Source organism: Rhipicephalus microplus, chromosome 3 (genome assembly GCF_043290135.1).
Source record: "Rhipicephalus microplus isolate Deutch F79 chromosome 3, USDA_Rmic, whole genome shotgun sequence".
Lineage (NCBI taxonomy): Eukaryota > Metazoa > Arthropoda > Arachnida > Ixodida > Ixodidae > Rhipicephalus > Rhipicephalus microplus.
Window position 1 is genome coordinate 148,665,369 of NC_134702.1, and position 22,991 is coordinate 148,688,359.

Below are 22,991 nucleotides of genomic sequence, written 5' to 3' on the forward strand. Positions count from 1 at the left end.
TTTCATCAAAGAAACGTGAATTTTTCAGTGGGAGGAGGGTGCCTTATACTTTTTTTCAGCATATTTTGAGCCCCAGGAACCTTACTATACATCTTTAAATAGAGTTATATACTTGATAAGTCAGGACCACCGTAAAGGAGTCAGACATATATTGTTTTTCTTTCTTAGATTGTATGGTTTACAAATGATCCACAACAGGAACGCTGATCTCTTCTCCCAGGAAGCACTGCTAGAACTAGAACTCGTCGAATTCTCACCTACAAAGAGACAGCGTCACAACATTTGTTTCACCAGATTTATTACACAATATATGCGCAACACAAAAGCCTACGTTGTCTGTATGTACAACACACAAAAATCATTTGAACAACGCTCTTACAAAGAGCCCCGCAGGTAAAAGGTGATGAATCAATGTCAATGAAACCTCTCAACCGTTAATATCGTCAAAATAGAGACACTTGCAATGAATACCTGAAGTGTGAAGAATTTGGGTTACTCAAAAAGCAAAAGTACACGCGTAGAGCCTAGCAATAACGTAAGTAGTACAAAGTGTAAAGTGTGACAAACTTCCCGCTCGAGACGCATAAAAGATACAGTACGAAGAATACGGGTAGCTTGTATTCAATAAGAGAAGGCAACGCTTACAATAGTCCGTGAGCAGTCTACACAAGAAAGAGCGTATGCACCAACTATTTCTAACACATGAACCCACGTGCGCGAACAATGGCGCATGTCTTATTTTAAATCACAAGGTGATGACTTATGAAATGTGAAGTAAAATAAACACATGATACATGACCAGAGAAGACAAATTGGCATAGAGTATGGCTGTACAACGAGCAGGCAACACGTTGTTAGAACTGTTATTGATCGTATAAGCTGTCAGAAAAAAAAACAAGCTCACAGAAACAATGCAGCGATGGTAACAGATGCAGTAAATATGATTGTGATAATGAGAACATTATGTACTGATGGAATGTCATTCAGTTTCCTGCACGGTTACGACTACTGAAGCTACAGAAAACTTCCTACTTTTACAGCTTTTCTTCAAAAGAACGTGACGACATCTCCAAAAAGAAAATATTGTGCAAAATTTTTGAAGCTTCTTGCTATGGTTCTAAACTTCAAAGCAGATGTTTTTTGCAAGTGTCTATGCAATGTTTTTGCATACTTTTGGTATTGTCAGATGTTTTAGTCATCTTGATTTAAAATATCTTATCAAGCTTCTGAGCACAAACTCGTAATAGATAGTGAGCGATGCAAGATTCATCAAAATAAAAAAAAACATAAACGAAGTTTTTTTCCTTGTTGGAAATCTGAGTACTAAATTTTCGCGACTATAGCCACTGTGCTGTAAACAAGGCATCTAGGTAAATACACAAACGTTTGAACAGCTTGATACTGACATTTGGTCATCTGAACGAATAGGAATGTCGAAATGAACTGTACACTGTCAGATATGATGTTTTGACATAACGACAAACTCTTTGCAGCACTTGTATTGTACAAGATATTTATTTTGTTGGCACAAAGGAAAGAGGACAACCAGTCATTAAACATTGACTGTTGAGCAGAAAAAGATCAAGCTAGGCAAGGGTACAGAAGGACATCGCGAGTTTAGGTAACCATCATAACCTGATCGAAAGATGCCTCATGAGAAAACCTCTACACAATAAGACATGTAATCGTCAGCACTTTTTTGTTTTAAGTCCACTTCTCGCGGTATTTACTCTTGAGGATTCCGCTGCTCGAATGCTGTTTCTAAAGTAAGCCCTACCGATGTAAAAGTATGAATATTTTACGCACTCTCTTCACTACGGTTTACTGCTTTAGCAACATTTGTGCCATTTATTGTTTTTCCCGTACTTCTTCGTCGAAAGCACAGTAAACAGTGCATACGTTGGGTGTGATGACAGTTCATGAAAACTTCCTCACACTGGATACCCATCGACTCATGCTGAAGTGAGCAATTGATATAATCTTGTATTCAAAGAATTGAAACAAGCTGCTTTTGGATCATTTACACTCCTTTCTTCACAAGCTATTTATTATGACGGTTGGGACTTGGGCAGTAAAAACAGCGGAAAAATATAGACAAGGACAGAGGAAGAGATTATTATTAATATGATGGATGTCCCCAGCTGTGGAATGTAGGTGGCATTGGGGGTGGCGGTGGTGGTGGCATTGGTGGCGGCGGTAGTTTCTCAGGCCGTAACAAGCACCATACAGCAGGTGGCAGGAATAGCAAAAGCAACAGCGGTGCCAGGAAAGGCCACAGAGGCATGGGACGCGAGAATTCGGGTCCTGTTGCCTCGTTGGTTGGGTCAGGCGCTGTGGGTCCTTCCACAGAAAGCTCGTCGTCAGACACGTCGGAATTGTAGCTAGAGTTTCCTGTCGCACCTATGGGAATGGCCGCCGCTGGCAGGGACACGTGCTGATCACGTGAGCCCGGGTCTTCGTCATCAAGGCTTTTCGTGGGGTTTTTTCGAATGGTCGTTGCAGAGTCCTCGGCTCGCTCGGGCAAATAATTTCCAATGACGTCACTTTGTGAAGAGCTCTCATTACGCGGGCGTAGCGGTGTATGATCACCATCGAGGAGGTAAGCGTCTTCATCTTCGGCATATGCGTGATCATTGTTGCCGGAAAATGATTTTTCTAGTGTTGCCTGTCTTGTCGCCGAGACGGATCTTGGCAGTGTCGTCGTTGCAGTCGGTGCCAGCCGCAACCGAACGTCAGAGGGGTGGCCGGGAGAGATGAGCTGCGTGTGCGACGGTGATGGTGACCTGGGGGTCATGAAAGAATCAGTGACAGAAAGAGGCTGAAGCTTGCGTGACTTATCGTTGTATTTCTGTGTAGGAAGTGCTCTTGTGGGAGTGGCGGGGACTTTGTCTTTAGGGACTCTGTCGGCTCCTAGCAAAGGCCTCGGGGATGGTGACAGAGAGGTGGCAGAGGTAGAGACGCTAACAGTGTTCGTTGACAGCACGGCACGGTTAGGTTTCGATAGTTGCACAGTAGATGTCACGTACCTTGTACTTAGCGTTGTTGAAAGAGAAGAAGAGGAAGACTTCGAGGATGTCTTTGTTCTACCTAAACGTGACGAAGTTTTTGCGGATGACGTGCGTGAGGTCTTACTGCTTGATGTTGCGTTGGCAATGCTTTTTGTCTCCATCGACGCCCTTTGTCTTTCGCTTGAGTCAGACAGAGCCGTATTATCTGGTAAACGTGGTGTTTCTTTGAGTTCGTAAAGCTGCGTAGCGTACACCGACGTAACGGAAGTTTTGGTGGTCGAAGTACTCGTGCCGTTATTAGCGTGGTTCTTTTTCGAGGGAACCCTCTTGACGGTCCTCCATTCTGAGGTGTATCCGTTTTGAATAATTCGGCGGCTTTTGGAGGCATGAGAAGTCTCAATTCGGGAGAGTGAGAGCGACGGCAAGACTGCGGTCGTCGGGGAATTTTTGTGCAGAGTGCTTTGTTTATTGCCAGCCCTTGTCCAATTCGTTGCGCTGCTTACCGTAGAAGTGCGTTTTGACTTCGACAACACGAGGAGGCTTCCTCTACGCGTAACATTAGGTTTTTTCCCGGACCTAGACGTTAACAACTCGGGCGCAGATACGAAAGCAGGAAGGGATGGTGTTGGTGAAACCATGTCAGTATCTACTGGTTCGCGTAAAGGAGTACCTTTCATAACACTCATAGAGCTCAACGAAGGTGAAAGTGAAGGAGTTGGTAGACCAAAAAGCGAGAAGTCAGTGCCTAGAATTTGCCTTACATCCGATGATAGACGCTCACTGCTGAGATTGGTGGATTCCTTCGAATGGCGCTTCTTGCCGTCACGAGGTCTCGTACGGGAGCGTGGTAGTGAAGCAGTGCTGGAGATGTTCCTGGACTCCTCGGTACCTAGGTCAGATGATTGGTCAGATTTCCCTAGACTTTCCAAAGATTGCTGCAGTGTTGCGGTTTTGTTTGCAGAGTTGGGGGAAACAGAAGAAGAGCCATTCTGAGTCCGGCTACCAGCCGATCGACGACCTTCGCTTCCAGTTTTCTCTCGTTTGCCTTTGGGTGCACGTGCACTAGCTTGATTTGCGAGCGTAGGACTCAGCAAGTCACCTGTGATAATTGTGCTGCTTGATATGCGTACGACAGGAGTTGAGCTGACATCTGTGCCTCTTGGCGACGTCATGACGATGTTTCCAATGGAAGACATCAATTTGCTGTGCTGCACGAGACTCCAAAAGCAGGTATTTTGGCAAGTCGGAAACTCGTCATTGTCGAAATTGCGGGTCGTAAACGTTTGCGCTGGCTTTAGTGTTGGAGTTGGTTTAAATGAGGTGTATAGAGACGATGCTTCAGATCCCGACTTTGATTTATCGATGCCATCGACGACCGACCAAGTAGAATCTCGGCTAGGAGCACTACTAAAAGAGGATAATATATTGAAACTTTGTGATGTTGAAGGTGCCTTCATAGTGAGCGCGGTCAACTCGACCGGAGGCACTTCTTGTTTTGGTGATTGCGTTGGTGAAAGCGCTTCAATATTGTGCGTTGTGAAGCCTGTCACAGAAAAACTTGCCTTCAGAGATGAGCAACAAGCAGATGCCAATACTGGAGACGCTGCCACTGATGAAGAAATGGTTTCTGTCTTTATGACGGGCATTTTTTTGACCGTAATCAATCGCAGTGTTTTAGATGGCACTCGAGTCACAGATGGCAACAAAACCGTTTCCTTTTGAGTAGCTTGACCTTGTTTGTTTTCTGACTGATCCCTTTTCACACTTCTCACCGCAGGTGTTTTAGTGCCTGGCGTTGAGCCAGAGTAAACTAGGTTTCGGGATGTTTGATTAACTTTGTTTTGTTCTTTCTGGCTCCTCGTAATTGTGGCAAGCAAATTTTTAGCTTTTTCAACAGAAGAATTGAACTGTGGCCGCAAAACCAAATCAGATGGACCAAGAAGACTTTCTTTATTTAACAAATTATCATCTCGCACATTACCTGGCGCTATTGTTGTGGTTGGAGCATCGTTCGTGTCGCGCAGCTGTACGCTTGGCTTCACTACAGAATTCAAGTATATGTTCAACACTCGCGCTGGTTTATCGGGACCTGATGACGTGACCGTTCCGTTTTTCTCAGAAATCAAGGAGGTCCTTGGAATTTTTTGTTCGTGATTGACACCTACAACAGTTGCTGGCTCACCTAAGGCAATGCTGAGAACCCTAGATTTCTGCTTATCTGCTTCAGCTTCAATGTCCACCTCTTGTTTTACGTTCCCATCCGTTCCCGAATAGCCGATTTTTATTTCAGAGCTATTGTCAGCCTTCTTGCTCCAATCGTTTTTCTCTTTAGAGCTACTGGGAGCCGCAGTGATTGAGTCCTTTTCACTAGGCTTTTGGTAATTTGGCCTAGTGGAAAAGGGCAATTTAGCTTCCATTTTCGGAATGAAGGAGCGAAGTAGTGACCTATCATTCGTGTGCTGCGTAAGCGATATATTTGATGCTCGCTGACCAGCTGCATGCTCGTAATCGTGGTCGTACTCCTCATCGAACGAATCAATGGGCGGCAAACGAACCTGCTTTTTACTGGCTTCATTTTGTTCACTCGACACGACTGTTCCGTTCAGTTCCTTAAATGCTGGACCTATGTAGGCCTTCGAATTTACTGATTGCCCCGGCGGCTGAACGTCGGATGGCGCGCTCGTCGTAGCTGGTTCTCGAGAATACTGGTCCCTGTCAACTTCGTAGCCCTTGTCAGTAGGCACTCCGCCTCGGGCAGGCCGGCGCGTTCTCGACAAAGTGATTCTCTTTGTAAGCGACGGTCGTCGCGATCCACGACGCGCCCCACTTCTTTGCGGCTGCGTTTGTTCGTCCGCAGACTCGCCGCTAGGATACTCGGAAGTTGTGTCGGTATTTTTTACTCGTACGCGAATCTTCCGGCGCCTCTGGGGTCTCCTCGGCGCCGGGTTGACCTTTGAACTGTTCGTAGCCACGAAAATCATACTGACCCCTGCCGTTGTTCAGAACGACGGGGGTCTTGATTTGATTCTTTACCACGGAAGACGTGTCTTGACTCTGAGATGTCTGTAAGCCAACGGACGCAACAGTGGATGACAATTGGTCGTGATTTCCACTGAGATGCTTAACGTTTTGTTCTTCTTCGTAGTTTACTCTAGAATCCTGGACGTCGCTTTCCGGTAATTTGCCACTGGATTTTAGCTCACGTTCGTCTGATGAGACAGAACTTGGGATTTCCTGCTCAGCAGTCGGGAAAGGCGCATGCAACTGAGGTTGTGTCGGGCGTGCGTTGATCACCTCAGCCGCTTCCACTCCCTGAGTTGTCCCAAGTGCAGGTGAGGAGCCAGGTGTAACGACTAACGTGATGACAGCAGCTTTATTTGTGGTGAACAGAGGCTGATTTTGGTGTGGTGAATGCAGCGGGGAGCCCGACTGAACAATTGGTCCCAATGGTTGGGACAGCACGGGTCGCGATCTCACAATGGCTGAGAATGGTGGCTGATGCGGCGGTCTATCCTCTGCACCCTGCGCAACGAGTGGGACTGAGGCCAGGGCACGAGCACCAATCCGGGGTCCGAGACTAGAGATTGAGAGTGGCCGCTCAGAGTGGTCTACTTGACCGATGAAACGTTGCGTCGGCACCGGTGGACCGTCCGGGCCGAACGACTGCACGTAGCCTTGTGGAAATGGCACAAGTTGTGGTACACCACCGGAATAGTTCGGGCTGAATAATCTCGCCGCCACATCGGCGGGAGGGTTGTCGTTGTAGTAGACAACGCTACCGTGAGGAGTTCCCAGTGCGACGTCCACCCGAGAAAGGGCACCGCCATGAGCGATGGCACTAGTGTAGCGCGTGGTCCTGCTGTTCGGAGGCGCCACTTGGGCCACGTCGTCTACTTGTATGTCAGCAGCACCAGTACGAACACTGTAGCCGTACCAGAGCACGCCAGGTGGCTTGGAGCCCGTAGGCGCCAGGCCAATGGGCGGCGGCACCGCGAAGAGCAGCGCCTGCAGATAAAAAAAAACTATGTGTCAACAACATGCAACGGATAAAGATATTCGGTACAACGTCAACAAATATACGGTATATATTGCCTTTTAGAATCATGACCATTATCGCTTGATAGATTGATATGTGGGTTTAACGTCCCAAAACCTCCATATGATTATGAAAGACGCCGTAGTAAAGCGCCCCCAAAATTTCGACCCACTAGGGTCTTTAACGCGCCCCCAAGTCTGAGCCCATGGGCCTACATCATTTTCGCCTCCATCGAAAATGCAGCCTCCGTTGCCGGAATTCAATCTCGTGAACTGTTATCAGGAGCACCTTTTGTCATAAGTTCTCATGGTGGGACGACCCTTATTGCGTTTCATGCTATGCGATTGAAGGCACTGGTGCTAAAAGGTTACGTTGCGCTCACGCAGTTTCCGTAGAGACACAGTTTGTTTCCGTCGTGTAAGATATTTTCTTGTCAAGTTAGCAGTCATAACGTATTTGCGGGAAGAGTTTTTGATGGTTTGTCAAGCCTCCGTGAGAAGTTGTTTCTAGTACCCTGAGAAGAGCGTGTTCTTTGTGGCCTAACTTCATTGCATTGTAGTTTAATGCAATTCGCAATTCACCATAAACAGGCAGTGTCACCATATTTGTAGTTTGAGCATTAATTTCCACGAGCATTTCTTACAGCTCCAAGAAGCATGACACACGCATAAAGAATATTTATTTTAGTTTAACAGATAATATAGCTGTTTTCATGTGGACGATTTCATGTTTTGGTTTCTGGGCACCGATTGGGCTATGACGTGCAGTAGGTGGCTTAGTCACGTGGCCACTCGAAGCTGTGACGCACGCCGTTTTGTTTGTCTGCTCTCGCTGGCTTTCTCGCACACAAGTTCCGTGCAAACACACGTAGCAGCCGCGTCGCTTTGCCACCGCCGCGTTTGAAAGGGCCCTGAAACACTCGTTCAAGCAACCATAGAATGAATTCACTGGAAGAGCCAATTGCCTCACAGATTCAACGCCGCAAAACCTTTAAGAATTCGTTCAGTGCGAGTGGAATAACAAAGATTTGTCACATGCTGCGATTGCATTCTCACTTCTCTCGTCCCGACGGAAGCGCTCAAAGCTTAGCTAAGAGGAATGGCAGGGGCAAAAAAAAAACCGTCACGCACGCATCGTTACATTAAACAGTTTTTTTTTCTTCGAATGTACGTTTTTTTTTTCGGTGTGTTTGCGCGCGCACGCGTGGACAAGTCGTGGCTTCCCGCAGCGATATTTGTAACGACAGAGCGCGCCATGTTAAAATCAGCGAATGGTTGATAAATGGGCTCTTAACGAGTGATTTTTGAGCATCTTCCGTTATTTGTCGAGAGAACAAAAAGCTTATTTTAGCTGATTTTGTTAATTTGTTGTGAACTCCAGGCCACGCGCTGCGCTATAATATTTGGCTCGCCTGTTATCGGGGGCCTCTACTATCGATCCGCAGCGTTTTCTGACCATGCTAAAAAAGTGTTGCAGGGCTCCTTCAAGGGGAGCGGCAAGTGCGTGCGCGTGCCACTCCCCTCTAGGTGGCGCTTTAGGTTGGGCGTACATAACGAGCCCACGTACGCAGCACTGCCAAGGGAGATAATTGCGTGTGTGCACAGTACGTAACGTATTGATTCCAGAGATGCGTGCGCAGGCCCCAAACAAGATGCTGCGTACGTAACACAACGCTTACTACAATACGTTTTTGCGAGACCTAGAAGAAATCAGAACGAGAGTATATGGCGGCAGCAATGGCGTTTGACGAAGACAGAAATGGTGGACCTGATGCAAGGAATGTGGACTTCGCAATAAAAGACGATGTTTTCATGCCAGACACGGTAAATTCAAGTGGTGCGTTCTGGTATCCTGATGATTCAGAATAAAATGCCTCGCGTCTCATCAAAATCCTCAAGAATCGCCTTCGATAGGTTACGTGGGGGAAGGCGTCTTTTTCTGACAGGCCTCTCGGCGAATGAACCCGCAAATAATACGGCATCTTGGTACGCATTTTTATACGTGTTGCAACATAACACGCCTTGGAAGTTCTGCGAGTTTTCACTTCTTGATTGTGCCAGTGGTACATCGTAAGTTCATGAATACCTGTAACGCGACCTCTTGCTGTAGGGTGTGCTCAGCCTCATCCGCAGCAGCGCTAGAAAGAACCCTGGCGTGGATCCAGTGCGGCCATGTTCATCAGATGCCGTTCTTGCATTGTGCAGCCGAGTTGAAAACACCAAAGGTGAACGTGCGCATTCAGTGAACGTGCGCACCAAGGAACAATTCTAAAAATCTACAAAGCGACCGCCACGGCCTGACGTGTACACTGGTGGCTCTTACGCTCGAAGTCAGGATGTTTTTCGTGCAGATCAGAGAGGCCACGTTATTACTGGGGCCATGGTACTAGAATATAGCCCACTTTGAACGTCGGTGGCGCCGATAATTTCAAATTCTTCAATCTCGCATACAACTTATCTCATTGAGTGAAACACATCAAGGTACGTTGAAATAATGTGTTGTCACACGCTTCGCTTGCAGCGTACGCAACGTAATTTTAACAGCGTAGGCAACTTCTCCGTACTTCCAACTAGAAGTGTCTAGCTTTGCTGTGGTTTTGCCGGTACGTACGTGGCGGAGGTCTCCTAGGTCACTCACCTAACTAAAATAGGCGTGCGCATGGGAGGGGGCTAAGGAGGTGGCCACTCGCATAGGCATCTACGAGGGAGGCTGCGCAAACGCAGCCCGACACATTGACATAATAGCGAGGGGGCGCTGCGTTTTACGGAGGGGGCACGCAGGCAGCCATTATTATAATACGGAGGGGCCACGCTACGACAAACCTTTGTTTTTCCTGAAATGATAAACAGTGCACGCTTACGCTCGCTACAGATCTGGTGTGATGTCTTTGCAATCTTCGTTGACCTTTCAACAGAGCTAAAACAGTTCTAGAGGCGCTTGCGATGGGCTTAGGTGGGCAAAGTGAGCATTTAGGTACATTCTTGGTGGAGAATTAGAATATATTCCAAATTTTAGCTGTGTCTGACCATTCGTATGAAGTTTCCTAGCTTATAGAGGAAACCCATGAGAGGCCTCAAAGTTTGATGACACCACCCCTAAAGCTGCGACGTGAATCATACTCATTATTTAGTAGCGAAACAAAAGCACCGCACTCCACCAAATTTTCAAGCATACGGAATTATTTGTGAAAGATCAATATGGGCTACAATACTGTCTTTTTAATTCGATGACAAACGTGCTCCTTCTATTCATCCATAACAGCACTTTATCACATCAATAACAGGCTTTGAGCACAGGACTATTTTCCTAGATCAGTTTTCGCAGTGACATACTCTACGAGCTGTAACAATCGATGTAAAACTTGAAGGGCTGGCCTGACATGATATATAATTTTCGGTGCTTCTTCTCTTAGGCACGCACGTTTAATAATTATTTTAAACGTCTCGCTACTGCAACCAATCGATGATGAAGGGCGGGTAAATTTGAATGTTGGGGACATCTTAAAGTGTCAAAATGGTCACATTTACTTTCACCATCTGTCGTCGTATCAGGGTTTTGAACTTTAAATAAACTGTGCGTTAGGAATGGTGATGCCTCAAGATAATAACATCAAAGTCCTGTTAGCTTGATCACTACAAAGAGCACACATACGAGTCATGCAGCGGAGTATATGAGCACTCTTGCGTCCGTGTTGGTCAGCAAACACATAGTTCTGGACAGGCCGAGTATTCCATCGACAAGTACTCTTATTTTGCAATAGTTCAACCTTCGATGTTAGGGCATCGTTTCAAATACGCGTTGTCGCTAGATGCCTTGCAGAAGTATCCTCCACATCTAGTGAAAGGGGTCAGCTATTGCTCAAGCGTTTCCTTACAGCAACTAGAATATATTATTAGTTGCGTTTATCATATTGTATCTGTTCGATGTCGGCCCCTGCGTGCTGCACAGAGTGAAAAGCTTGTTATACTATGACTGTTTACTCACTCATTTAAAATACGTGTTTGCCTTCCACAGATTGGGACACACAGGGCTGTAGTATTTTGAAGAAAGCTGTCAGGGCGCTCTATATTTAATAGTTAAAAAGGCTCGAAACGTGTCTTTTATTTTCGAAAAGTTTAATCGGTATGCAACGGGACAAAATAATTAATGTTCTAGAATGAAACTTTGGTGTTACATCTGCCGCAACCAATAGGTATTAGGATACTGGTTTCACATTTCTAAATAAATTGTACATATAACCCGTAGAATAGCAACGTCCCGGAGGTCTAGTGGCTAAGCTACTCGGCTTCTGACCCGTAAGTCGCGGGATGCAATGCCGGTGGCGGCGACTGCTTTTTCGATGGAGGCGAAAATGCTGTAGGCCCGTGTGCACAGATGTGGGTGCAGGGTAAAGAAGTCCGGGTGGTTGAATTTTTCGGAGTTCTCTACTATGGCATTCCTAATACTCATTTGGTGGTTTTAGGATGTTAAACCCCACATGTTAATGAAATCAACCAGTTGAATATAATACTGTAAGAGACACTGACGAAAGCTTCCCTTTGTGCTTGTCTGTTTATGGCACACTAATTCTTCCAGCAACTATTCGTCTAATGCGGGCAGTTTCGTTAAAGGGTAAAAGTGCCATCTGCCCATCTATAGAAATGATCAGAAGACGGAGTTGAAGAAGGTAAAGTGAACGTAACTTGTAGTAGTTTATACTTGTTTTGTTAATTATGATGTCAATATGTTGATATAATTGCGGATTAAAAGAGAACTTTGCGCAGGCAGGGACCCAAACTCACAGCCTTCAAATTGCGCGTCCCGTGTCTTAACCGTTGAGCTAAGACAAATGGTGCTCTCTACTTCACTTTTTGTTGATTATTTTACTTCACGTAGACCTGCGAGTGTTATTTAGTGCTACTCATATTCACAACGACTAATGTTAGACTTTTTTGTGCCAGCTGGCGTCACGGAGCACGTGAACTTTCTTTGGAGCTGCCAGCTGACTAACTCATATCCACTACTACACGCTATGATTATCGTTTTAGAAGAGTGCTGCTTCTGCCACACTCCCCGCTGTTACTCTCAGGCTGGTCCTAACAAGCAGCTACCCGAGCCCAGCAGCATTGCACACAATATACTACGAACAGACTTCCCAAGCTCGGACTGTCCTATGGGTGGCGGTTGTGCGGACTACGGGCATGTCTTGTGGGGCACCCTGTGTGCCGGTTCCTGTTTCCACCAAAAGGAAATCGCCAAGGATCTGACCTTTAAAATTCTGGGCGTCCAGAGAAGGGCCTGCTTGAGAACGGTGTGGTTGAATCTGACCGTCACAGAGCGAACCGCGCTAGGTGACGCTGTGTTTACTTGCATCTATTGTGCATCGTTTAAAGTCGTTTCGCTTACTCACTACGGTACACCACCTATCATCGCTTCCCCAACTTTCCTTTTTAGCGCTTGTTTCATCATAAACCAACTTTTCTTTCTGCTTGTTTATTTGGTCAGGCCTAACAAACGAACAGGTCCTTGATCATTTTTTCTTCTCACTCACTCATAGCAAAGGTGTACAGAATCCGCCACATTCGATGCTTTCAGGTAGTACGTGCCGCTCTATTTATCGGCTCGTTAAAGCTACTATTCTGTAAAAAACTACTTCCATTGAGATTTGGCTGCGTCAGTATTCATTGCTTCACGATAAATAAAATGCACAAACTAACGTTATCTGATATGTGAGCTGCTAACGTAAACGACACTTCTCTTGTTATCAATATTTTTATTTTATTTTCTTTTGATTTTTTCCATACTTCTTTTTTCTTTGCCTTATCTATCAATCTCTATTTACCTCATGACATACGCACAGTAGCCAACCTAGCTTGGCAAAACTCCGAGCCGTTTTCCTTTCTTTCTATCTTATCTTTTATTTTTTAATTTAGAATGCATTAGAATATGCGTCATGGCTGTGCTGTGCGACTGATCTGTGTTTGGCTTTTTGGGTTTAATGGCTCGTTGGTCAATATCTACGCTGTCAGTGAAACTGGATATCTGCAAGGAGAGTCGGCTGCACCCAAGGCGGTTAGGAATTCGCGTAAACAAACTTCTACTCTTCTAAAAAAAAGGAAGGTATGAAATCGGCTATCGCACAGCACTCACTCCAGTCGTAGAATTGGAGCGGCGAAAATTATAGTCCTTGTTTTTTTAATAGCTGACGTCGAGAACAAACTACTGCTGACGTTCCATTTCCTGTTTTCGAATCAGCTGCAGCGACTGAGTCATGATTCGCATCTGTGTTCGACGGAACTCAGTAAACGTACAAAATTACCCTGTTTCTGGAAATGGCTCCTCGCGGCACAAGGCGACATAACCAGTGAACCCAGCGCGCTCGTTTGCGGCACCGTAGTATTCGTATTTAGAGTCATAAAGGGACAGCTATCGACCAATCAGTATACGCTGCGTGACAGGAAGAGGAAAGGAGGGAGCCAAACAACACTGCCGAACACATTCTGCGTTTCGTGCAGCAACAGCCTAATTGTTATTTGCCTAATTGTGTCGCCTTCAGAGCTCAAGCAATGCACTATCCCGTTTTGCTATCCCTCTAATTATATAGCTGTAACAACGAACCACAGACTTCGTGCACTGAACCTGTGTTAGTTGTAAAATACGTCCGGTTAGTGGAACCAAGCCTACTAAGCCGCAGGCTTTTCTTACTGCAGTGCCATGTGAGGCAAGATTGAAGCAGGCATAGTTGCTTGGTCGCAAAGGTCGCAATTGTACGTAAATGTGCCAGTTTGTCTTCGAAGAAAGCAATCTAATACCACACAATTTTAGAGCTTAGAACTGCAAAAAAAAAAAAAAAACAGAATGGGAACGTCCTATGTGCCCATCTGCATACCGTGCTGTCAGTTGTTTCACTCATTATGAGTAAATTGTGCCAATTACAAATCCTATTGTTTTGTCTATAAGTCACAGTGTGTTGTGTGCTACAGACAAGCCCTCGGCATGCGCCTTAGTTTACACCTTGAAGGGACAGACGTCCTTGGCCGAAGGGGATGTGCTCCTTTGTGGCCTGCAGCCTTTGTTAGGCATTGCTCAAGAAAAAAAAATTGCGTCCCTGTTTGCTGGTATGTGTATATGCTTGTGCCCCCATTACGTGCGCTGAATTCTGTGCGTTGTGACGCAGTAGTACCTCGCATCTTAGCCCTTACGAGAACTGCCCACTGTGGCTCTAAGGCAGAAGACAAACAGGCTGACTGGCAAGTCGGTGCAGTTTCATCACTACTGGAGAGAGCGCACTAAAGACAGAGACACAGGAAAACACACAACAGGAATGCTCTGGGCGTTGTTTGAGCGCTTGTGTTCCATTTTCCTCTGTGTCTCAGTCTTGTGTGGCCACTCTACAGGTATCATTAATACATATATGATATCCATTCACTGTCTTACGAGAAAGGAAAGTGTTCACAGGAAGTTATTGGCAGCCAGGTAGCTTGCTTGAGAATATGTGTGCAGCAGGCATCATACTATAGATACAATACAGGTTGATATACACGCAGGATTAATATGATGAGTTGTGAACACTCCATATTTCATTAGAGCCACTATTGATAACTCAAGGCATTATCTTGCTCTGCCTAGTTCAGTTAAAATACTTAAACATCAGTAAACTGACATACAACAAATGTTTCATGAACGCCGAATTCCTTTTGAAGGTCTTTCGTTTTTGTTTACACTTTGATGAAATTGCAGCACTTTAATAATAAATATACGGAGAACGCCACGGTATCTCGCAATTTTCTTTAAATACTCGCAAACATAAACTAGCTACTCCCCCCCCCCCTACGATGAATTCGAAATATCAGTTATCTTTTGTGTCAACGTCCTCGTAACGGAACGGCGATTGAGCCACGTTTTTCACGTCCCAGACAGGAAGTGACAGACATGCGGCACTCAAGCCATACGAAGTAGAGGCAAACAAAGGTACTCATAAGCTCCTTTTGCGCGCAAACTCTCCACCGCTACAGGTAAGTGCCGATATAAGAAGGAAGACGGCTATGCAGGTAGCGTGCCGCTTACAAAACAACAAAAACACTGGGTAATATAACTGGGGTGTCAGGAAACGAAAACGAACCGGCAGCAGACGTCAGGCACCGCTGGCTTGATCAGATCGCCTCCATTCTTTTTCTCTACTTCGTTCTCTCGTGTAGATGCAGATTAGCCCCATTTACTTGCGCGACGGCAGCACAAAATGTCCACTCCTCGTCCTCTATTGCCGTCATCCCATTCTCAAAGCTGCGCTCACAGCTAGACGTGGAGGAAAGCAGCAAAACGTCGCGCACACCATCGCAACGCAGTGAACAGGTGCACGTGCGTTGCCCGCTACCATCGCCGTGAAATTTATTATGTATGCGCTGTCACCCCCCGAAGAGCAAGAGCGCCTATACTAACGGGAGCGCGTTAAGTACGCTCTAAATCGTGTCCCAGATAAGAATTGACTTCGACTACATAGGCAGTGCGAGTTGCACGTTGATTGACCGAAATAAATCGTGAAAAGTTGGCGCGTGGGCACAGGCTCTACGAGTAATGAAACACAAGCATATATGCAAATAATGGCGCACCTCACTCAAAGCAAATACTTTATTCTGACTCGCGAAATGATTGGTATTAGGGCAAGATGCGTCCCAGGAAAATATTTAGCCAGTGCTAATAATGATGGAGAAACTAAGCAGTTGATTTCATAAAGTTATACGCGCACATTAACGAGAGATGTGCGTTAGCGCAACACTTCATCTTTCAAAGCTTGCATTTAGCCTCATTGAACCAAGTCTTACGCAGACGTGCATAGAAAAGGCATGCACAGAGTGGACTTTCGAACAATTTTATGCGAAAGAACAGCGGGTGCATGTTTATACCATTTGAAGACACCGCAACCAGAGACAACGTACCGGCTTTAACGTAAGAGATGGCAGCTAGAAGCGATTCCTAATGATATCGCCGGCCACCAGTGTGTCCATCTGTATTACCTGTCATTTGTTCACCCCTACTACCAACAAATCTAATTATCGATGGCTCAGAAAACTTTGCCAGAAAGCCCTGTATTTTGAACATGTGCACAACAAAGAAACAAGCATGTTTCGACTGACGATAAGTCTAGTTAATAGTAATAAATAGTAATGTTCATCACCAAAAAGAGCGACTATTGAAGCAAAACTTTCACGATGCAAGCTAACCTAGCAAATTCTAGCACTTGGCTAATTAGCTTTCGTTCATGCAAACTTCCTGCCTTTAATTTTGAACTGTACTGTTCTGCGAACATGGGAAGTTTAGGTCACTTGTTTATAGGGCACATCATCAGTGGCAGCGTAGTATTAGTCTATACGGCAATCACGAGTGTCCACTGCAATTGAAAACACACCCTTTTATTGAACCTCTGAATTAGAATCCAAGAACTGGTTTGGCTTGAACAAAGTGGGCTAGCCGCTTAGATGGTTTCTTTTATTGCTGCATAGCGTGCAAGCTACAATGTAGAACAGTGGCGTTGCAAGAGGTGGCACACGAGCCCGGTCCCAGACCCTGAAAGTGTTCTTTGCCATGGCTTACTCAGCGAAAAGCGACCATTACAAGGGGATGCTCCTTTACCGTTCCCGAAAATGATTTCTGCGTAAACTCCTTATTGTAGATGTATACTTGATAATTTATATGCGTAGTAAACTGTATCGTGGAACTTGTAATAGAAACTAAACGTTTTAAAGACACGTTCCTAACAAAAGGTCGAAAAAAGTGTAAACTCACTCACAACCAGTAAATAATTTTGCAAACAAATCACATGTAACTGGATGTGGTTTGAATGCCCATAAGCATAACGATTGTTACCGTATGGCACATTTTACTAGCAAAAAGTTGTGCGAATGCATAATTGCAGCATATACGTTGCCTGTAACTGTCATCATAGCCAGCCTCACGAAGCCTACTAGAGCATAAGGACTTTTGCGACGTCTGCCCATATAACTTGTTTTCGTAGTTTCTACGGTGAGGTTAACGCTTGAAACTTCTTTATATCAAATCACGATCTATATTCCTGCTTCTCCCCTCTACTGGTGACCTTGCCTTCATCCGGAATCTTGTAATACAGGGTGTGTTCCAATGCTCTTCGTAGATAGCTAAATAGACAGCTAATTGGACAACGGCCATCCTAAATCCCATTAGAATTCTCACGTAGTCGGCAGAAATAGGTAGGTCCGGGAAGAGCGCATCGTATACAAATACGATGCAGGCCACTTTGCTGTCCAAAGAAGATTGCGGCTCAGCGAATTGCTCAGATAGATCGAATCTCGCCGGAATGGTTGTCTGCACACAAGCAGATGCTTGTCCGGCCACTCCTTGTAAGTAACGTTTAATTTTTTGAAAGATTTCAACGCAAAATTAGTCAGAAAGTACAATAGTTACGTTTGTTTATTTTAGCTTTCTCTTCTGGACGCGAGGCGGCACTTTGTCGCGTAGAAGTTGTCATTACATTTTTCATTTTTCGGACAGCATGGGCTCGGTGCTGTCTTCTAAGCTGTCTGTGTGGCCTGTATACGTGCTGTATAAAAATGAGAGCACAGCTACAGACTCTTACACTTAATGACAAGTCATTACGTAGACTTTCCACCACTTGTCTTGCTCACGCCCGCATATACTCATTTGAATGGTAGGTCTGAAACTCAAATGCAATAAACTAGAGTTGAGGAATTTGGCAGAAAACAGCAGTTCACGATAGGTATAGTGAGGAACTAGAAGAGGTAACGGAATACATCTACCGAGGGCAGGTATTGATCGAGACTTCAAACCATCATACAGGAGTGCTAACGCCCGTATTCACAAACCAACCTTGGCCTTACCTCACATTTTCCTCAAGCTCTAGTAGTCTCTACGTACATTATAAGGTCAAAGAAATGGTATCAGGGTAAAGAAAACGGGATGGGTTCATGCGTACTGGCCTATTAGGTCGATCAAATGCAATAAAAGCTTTAAACCGATAAGGAAATCTCGAGGTAAGGTTGAGATTGGTATGTGAATACGGGCCTAAGTAAACAAATGAGTGTGGAGTGCAGAGCATTGGTCACATATAGTGAGGTGATGAACGGCAGTTTAACGGCGTCACTATTAACAGATCAGAGTATTAAACGTCGTCACATTACTGGGGCATACCTACACAGCAGAAGCCTCAAAGCTTACGAAAAAAGTTCAAGGTAAAGGCATAATAGTGCAACAAGCCATGAAATGGAAAATGTTTTCTTTAACGTTAATGGCTAAGAAAACAGCACAATGTTTCAGAAAACAGACGCATGTAAATGTCATCTTAGATGAAGAAGAGGAACTTGCTGCAGTATGATACGACAATTACAACAGCTATGGTACTGCCACCCTATCGGTAGCTCGCGTTGTTTCGTAAACAAACAGTTTAACGTTACTATAGAGGACGATGAGTGCCTGTGGCCCTCTTTTTGCAGTGCCTTAAGAATACATAAAAAAAGAGGCACTAATAGACTGTGCTCACGAAATATCCGCAATCACCATAACACAGCGAAACAAACAACCGCTCCGCAGACAGGGGGCCATGAAAGAACTAGGACACGCCCTGCAGTGGCGGTGCTGATGAATGGACAAAAAGAAAGGAAAAAACCTAGATAGAAGCGACAATTATTATGTTTCTCCTGAGGCCTGGGGAGCTGGCATCGTGATTAGAGTGGTATTGCGTAACAGTGTCAGATCAACGAACCCCAATAATTGAAAATTTCCTTCCAGTAACAACTCGCATGCTGACGGAAGATAATGAGAACGCTGCTATCACCCAATGACAGTTTGCTCGTCATCACTGGGTGCGTTCACGATCAACACAAGTCGACTGGGTAAGGTACTAGTTCTGCTATCTGCAGTGAAGTGAGCAATGTTTGGGTAGCTAGTCGTGTGGTCTGTAACTTGACGACATGATGTGTTTGAGCACAAATATTCGCTCACACAACATGCTGAACAAATTAGCTACGTTGTAGATTTGTGTTAATATTGTGTCTACTACTATGAGTAAATAATTAATATTACTCGTGCTTATTCTTTGGTACATGACTTCGACTGCTTTAATACACCGTTATTGTGAGATTCAGTTCACCATTGTCACGATGCGTGCGTGAGTGTGTCTGTTTATGTGTGTATGTTTGTGTGAGTAATTGTTTGCGTGTGTGTTTAAATGTGCACGCACGCTCGCACGTGTGTGTGTGTGTGTGTGTGTTTGTGTGTGCGTGTGTTTGTTAGTGAAGAGTGGGTGAGTGAGTGAGTTATATGTGGGGTTTAACGTCTCAAAAACACCATGTGAATGAGTGCGTGTGTGTACGTATGCGTGCGAGTGTAGTAATACGTGTGTGTGTGTGTGTGTGTGTGTGTGTGTGTGTGTGTGTGTGTGTGTGTGTGTGCGAGTGTAGTAATACGTGTGTGTGTGTGTGTGTGAGTGGGTGAGTGAGTGAGTTATATGTGGGGTTTAACGTGCCAAAAACATCATGTGAATGAGTGCGTGTGTGTATGTATGCTTGCGAGTGTAGTAATACGTGTGTGTGTGTTCGTGGTGAGCATTTTGTGAACCTAATAAATCTTACTGTTATACTATGACCGGCCACTTCGCATTGATAGTTGATGGCTCTATATTAAAGAAATCACTCTGTTCTATTTTTTGTCTCTTCCTAGGGGAACTACCCTGCTGACTTCCATGTAATGTTTTGTTGAAGAAAAGAAACATTAATTTCGTAATGTACATTGAACGCATAGACCATAGTTTCCTGTACATTGGTAGTTGGCTCAATACACATGGGAAGACGAGCAGACACATAGAGCTGTTTTTATTTTTTTGCTATAAAACGCAGCCATTAGGTGCTCGTTCATTAGTTTAGCGTCAAACTGTCGAGTAACCAAAAGAACGCTGACAATAGCATAGGCTCAAAGTCAAATAACACTTTCTATGAAGACTCTGTTCAAGCGTTTTAAGATGATGCATTAAGTAGGCTCTCGAAAACAAAAAAATATTAACCCGACACACACCCCAGACAAAAGTGTGCCTTAGCGAAAGCTACCGTTACTCATTAAAATGTGTGTTTATTGCCATAAACGCGTGATATTCGTGTGGCATTATTCGGAGGTACTCAGTAATAAATTCCAAGAAATAAATTGACTGAATGTGTTTTTTTTGTGTGAGTTTCACTAATAAGTGTTATTGAGTGTGCAACTAATATACTACTTATTCTGCTACCAAGCAGCTTTTTTTCTTGCGTAAAAACGAAATAACGGTTTAACCCGAAATGCATGCACAGTGTGTTTTGCGGTTTTATTCTGTGCGAGCGGGGAAAAATACTTTTCACCTTGGTCCTGAACCGCGCCACGTCGAATAATTGTGAAATATTGTAATGTTTCCAGCAGAGTGATCCTCTGGAGAAATGCGGATCCCAATCAAATAAATGGTGGATAGTTGTCCACTTTGGACACCTTCAGGAATGCTCGAACCGAGTTAAAACCCATTTGATCAATCAGGTGGCGTGTGACGCCCCTTTGAACTTCGCGTCCTGAAATGTGGGTGCCGTGAGTGAAAGGATTAATGCCAATCAAACAGGCCACATCCCAGATGCATATCCGTAATCACGAAATTTTGCTTCCAAAAGGGTTTACCATCATTGACGAAAATGCCAAGTATCCCATCTACGCATTGTCGTTTTTCAACAATAGCCAATGAAACCCCCTTACTTTAACGCCTACACATGACATATGTTTTATGTAATTATTTCCTATGTAACATTTTTGCAAGCTAAGCATAGTGCATTTGTGCATCTGCACTTAGGGGTGAAGCAATAGGACGAACATGTTAGGGGAGGTCACAGCGACATCTAGGTGCTCGGTATTTCAGTTTGTCATGTCAATACACACAAATGAATTGAGGATGATATATTTGCATAAATTTACTTACTGTCCTTTGGAGTCACCTTGATTGTACTTTTCCGACTGCTTGTCTTTCGCTAGATTTCGTTACGAAGCACCTAATAAACGTGCCGACTTGTCACTACTGCAGAAATATATTATTCAGTAAGGGCTGTTCCTTGTAAAACCTTCAATGAGGCAGACAGATGGTGAGAGAAGCAAGGAAAACATTTGAAGAAACAGGAGGTCAACGACCGGACTCTGTCCACCATACGAGGCCTCGTTTGTGCCCCGGCCTGCAGCCTGCGACACCATAATCATCCCAATTCGTGCGCGGGCATCGAAACTGTGATATTGTATTCAGTATCTAACTTTGCTCTCGTTCTCGAGCGTGTCTGCAGGATTGTTACCGTCGTGCCCTCCGTTACGCGAGACCTAGTTTGTTTCAATATTTGCGTGCACTTGACCCTGACTCGCCAGGAAGATTTTTTTCGTCGATAGCTACCTGTGATCGTGGTGATAGGAGCAATATTGAAGCTTGCCACGTAAGGGCATAGTCAAGAATGCGGCCGCAATTTCTGTGTGGCAGCCGATACGAGCACCGCATAGAATTCGTACACCTACCGCGCTTTGCTTGGGGGCAGCGATCGGTGTCGAACCCTTTGGGCATTCCACTCACGAAACTTCCAGCATAACAACCCACTGTTACGTGCTTAACTCTATGTACGTGACTACGCCATATCGTCTAGGCACAATGGATGCACCGGGAGGCAAGTGTACTGATGTCATATGGGGCTCCTTACACACGAACGCTGTTAGAACTCAACTAGGTCGCAAGGAAGACGCAAAAAAAGGAGATTTTGAGAACAAGCCCCGCATTATCTCCTTTCTTTTCCTCGTTTGAATATTGATACCAGACTCTGTAGAGGTTAGTAGGTTACAGCCTTACGGCATGACCTTGCCAGAAGTAGAAGAAAAAAAGTATCCCTACGAACTCGCTCGGTTAAATATTATAGGTGCATATATTTAGGGTTATTGTATGCATTCCATGGCATTATCTGCCATTAGCGCGGCATATGATGCAATATGCATGATTACAGTAGTTTAGGTCAATACTTTGCATACTCCTCTTTAGTCAATCTAGTTTTTTTTTCATAATGACACTCGCTGTTACACTTCATGTATCTGAAGTACGGTCTTCATTCGTTCTTTTAGATGGTAGTCCATAAATGAATTCTGCTCGCTCCCGCACTAGAACTCGCAAGATATACCCCACTATACTGTACGACTATATGAATCAGTCGTCGATAGCGTATGTCATTTGATATCTTTTTTTACTGTGTAATAATTAACAGAGTAACGGATTGTTCGAGATAAATTTAGTTCAAATAGTTAAACCAATAATGATAGTTCAACTAACTATATATAGTTTAACTCATAAGATATTCGGAAAAAATGTTGCTCTACAATCGCTCCTATGCATGAAAAGTTTTAGCCATTTCTCAATGCTCGACATATCATTAGGGAAGGTTAGCGCACGATGTTAAAGAGGCATTGTTAGAGGAAAATATTTTTTGACCATGCCCATCAAATCTATATGGATGATGAAATGCTTTCGCTGATATTTTGCTAATCATAAACACTTCGAATGAGTTAGGTTGCTGATTTCGGCTATCAGATTCATTTGCGTTTATTCTAAGTGCGGCCTTATATATTCCCTGAATGGCACAGCAACGTGAAACCGTATCTTTCCGTTTAGTTTTCAAAAAAAAAACACTTCTGCTCCTCATACGATTGCCTCGAGAGTCGATAGGATCATTGTTTGTAAAGGCTCAAATGCGTTGCGCAGCTGGCTACGCTTATTGGCTAAGAAAAGTTCCAACATTAAACGTTCTCGCCAGCTGCTGGATGCGTAATGCACTTGATGTATTCCCGACCCTCGGAAAAATTCTTCAGCGTGTAGGCGTACCGTGAAATCGAATTTTAAGCTACGGACCTGTGGCCTGAATGGATGTGCCAGGCTACTCCATCCTTCCACGATT

The 22,991-nt window shown here is 44.6% G+C and overlaps 1 protein-coding gene across 1 annotated transcript in view; it reads right to left on the minus strand.

Annotated features, from left to right (window-relative positions):
* Window positions 1–281: 281 nt before the first annotated feature.
* LOC119170606 (uncharacterized) overlaps window positions 282–22,991 on the minus strand; it is a 39,310-nt gene continuing 16,600 nt past the window's right edge. The window contains exon 2 of the mRNA XM_037421825.2: window positions 282–7,013. Coding sequence (XP_037277722.2) covers window positions 5,874–7,013 — 1,140 coding nt within the window. The 3' untranslated portion in view covers window positions 282–5,873. The remainder of the gene's footprint in view (window positions 7,014–22,991) is intronic.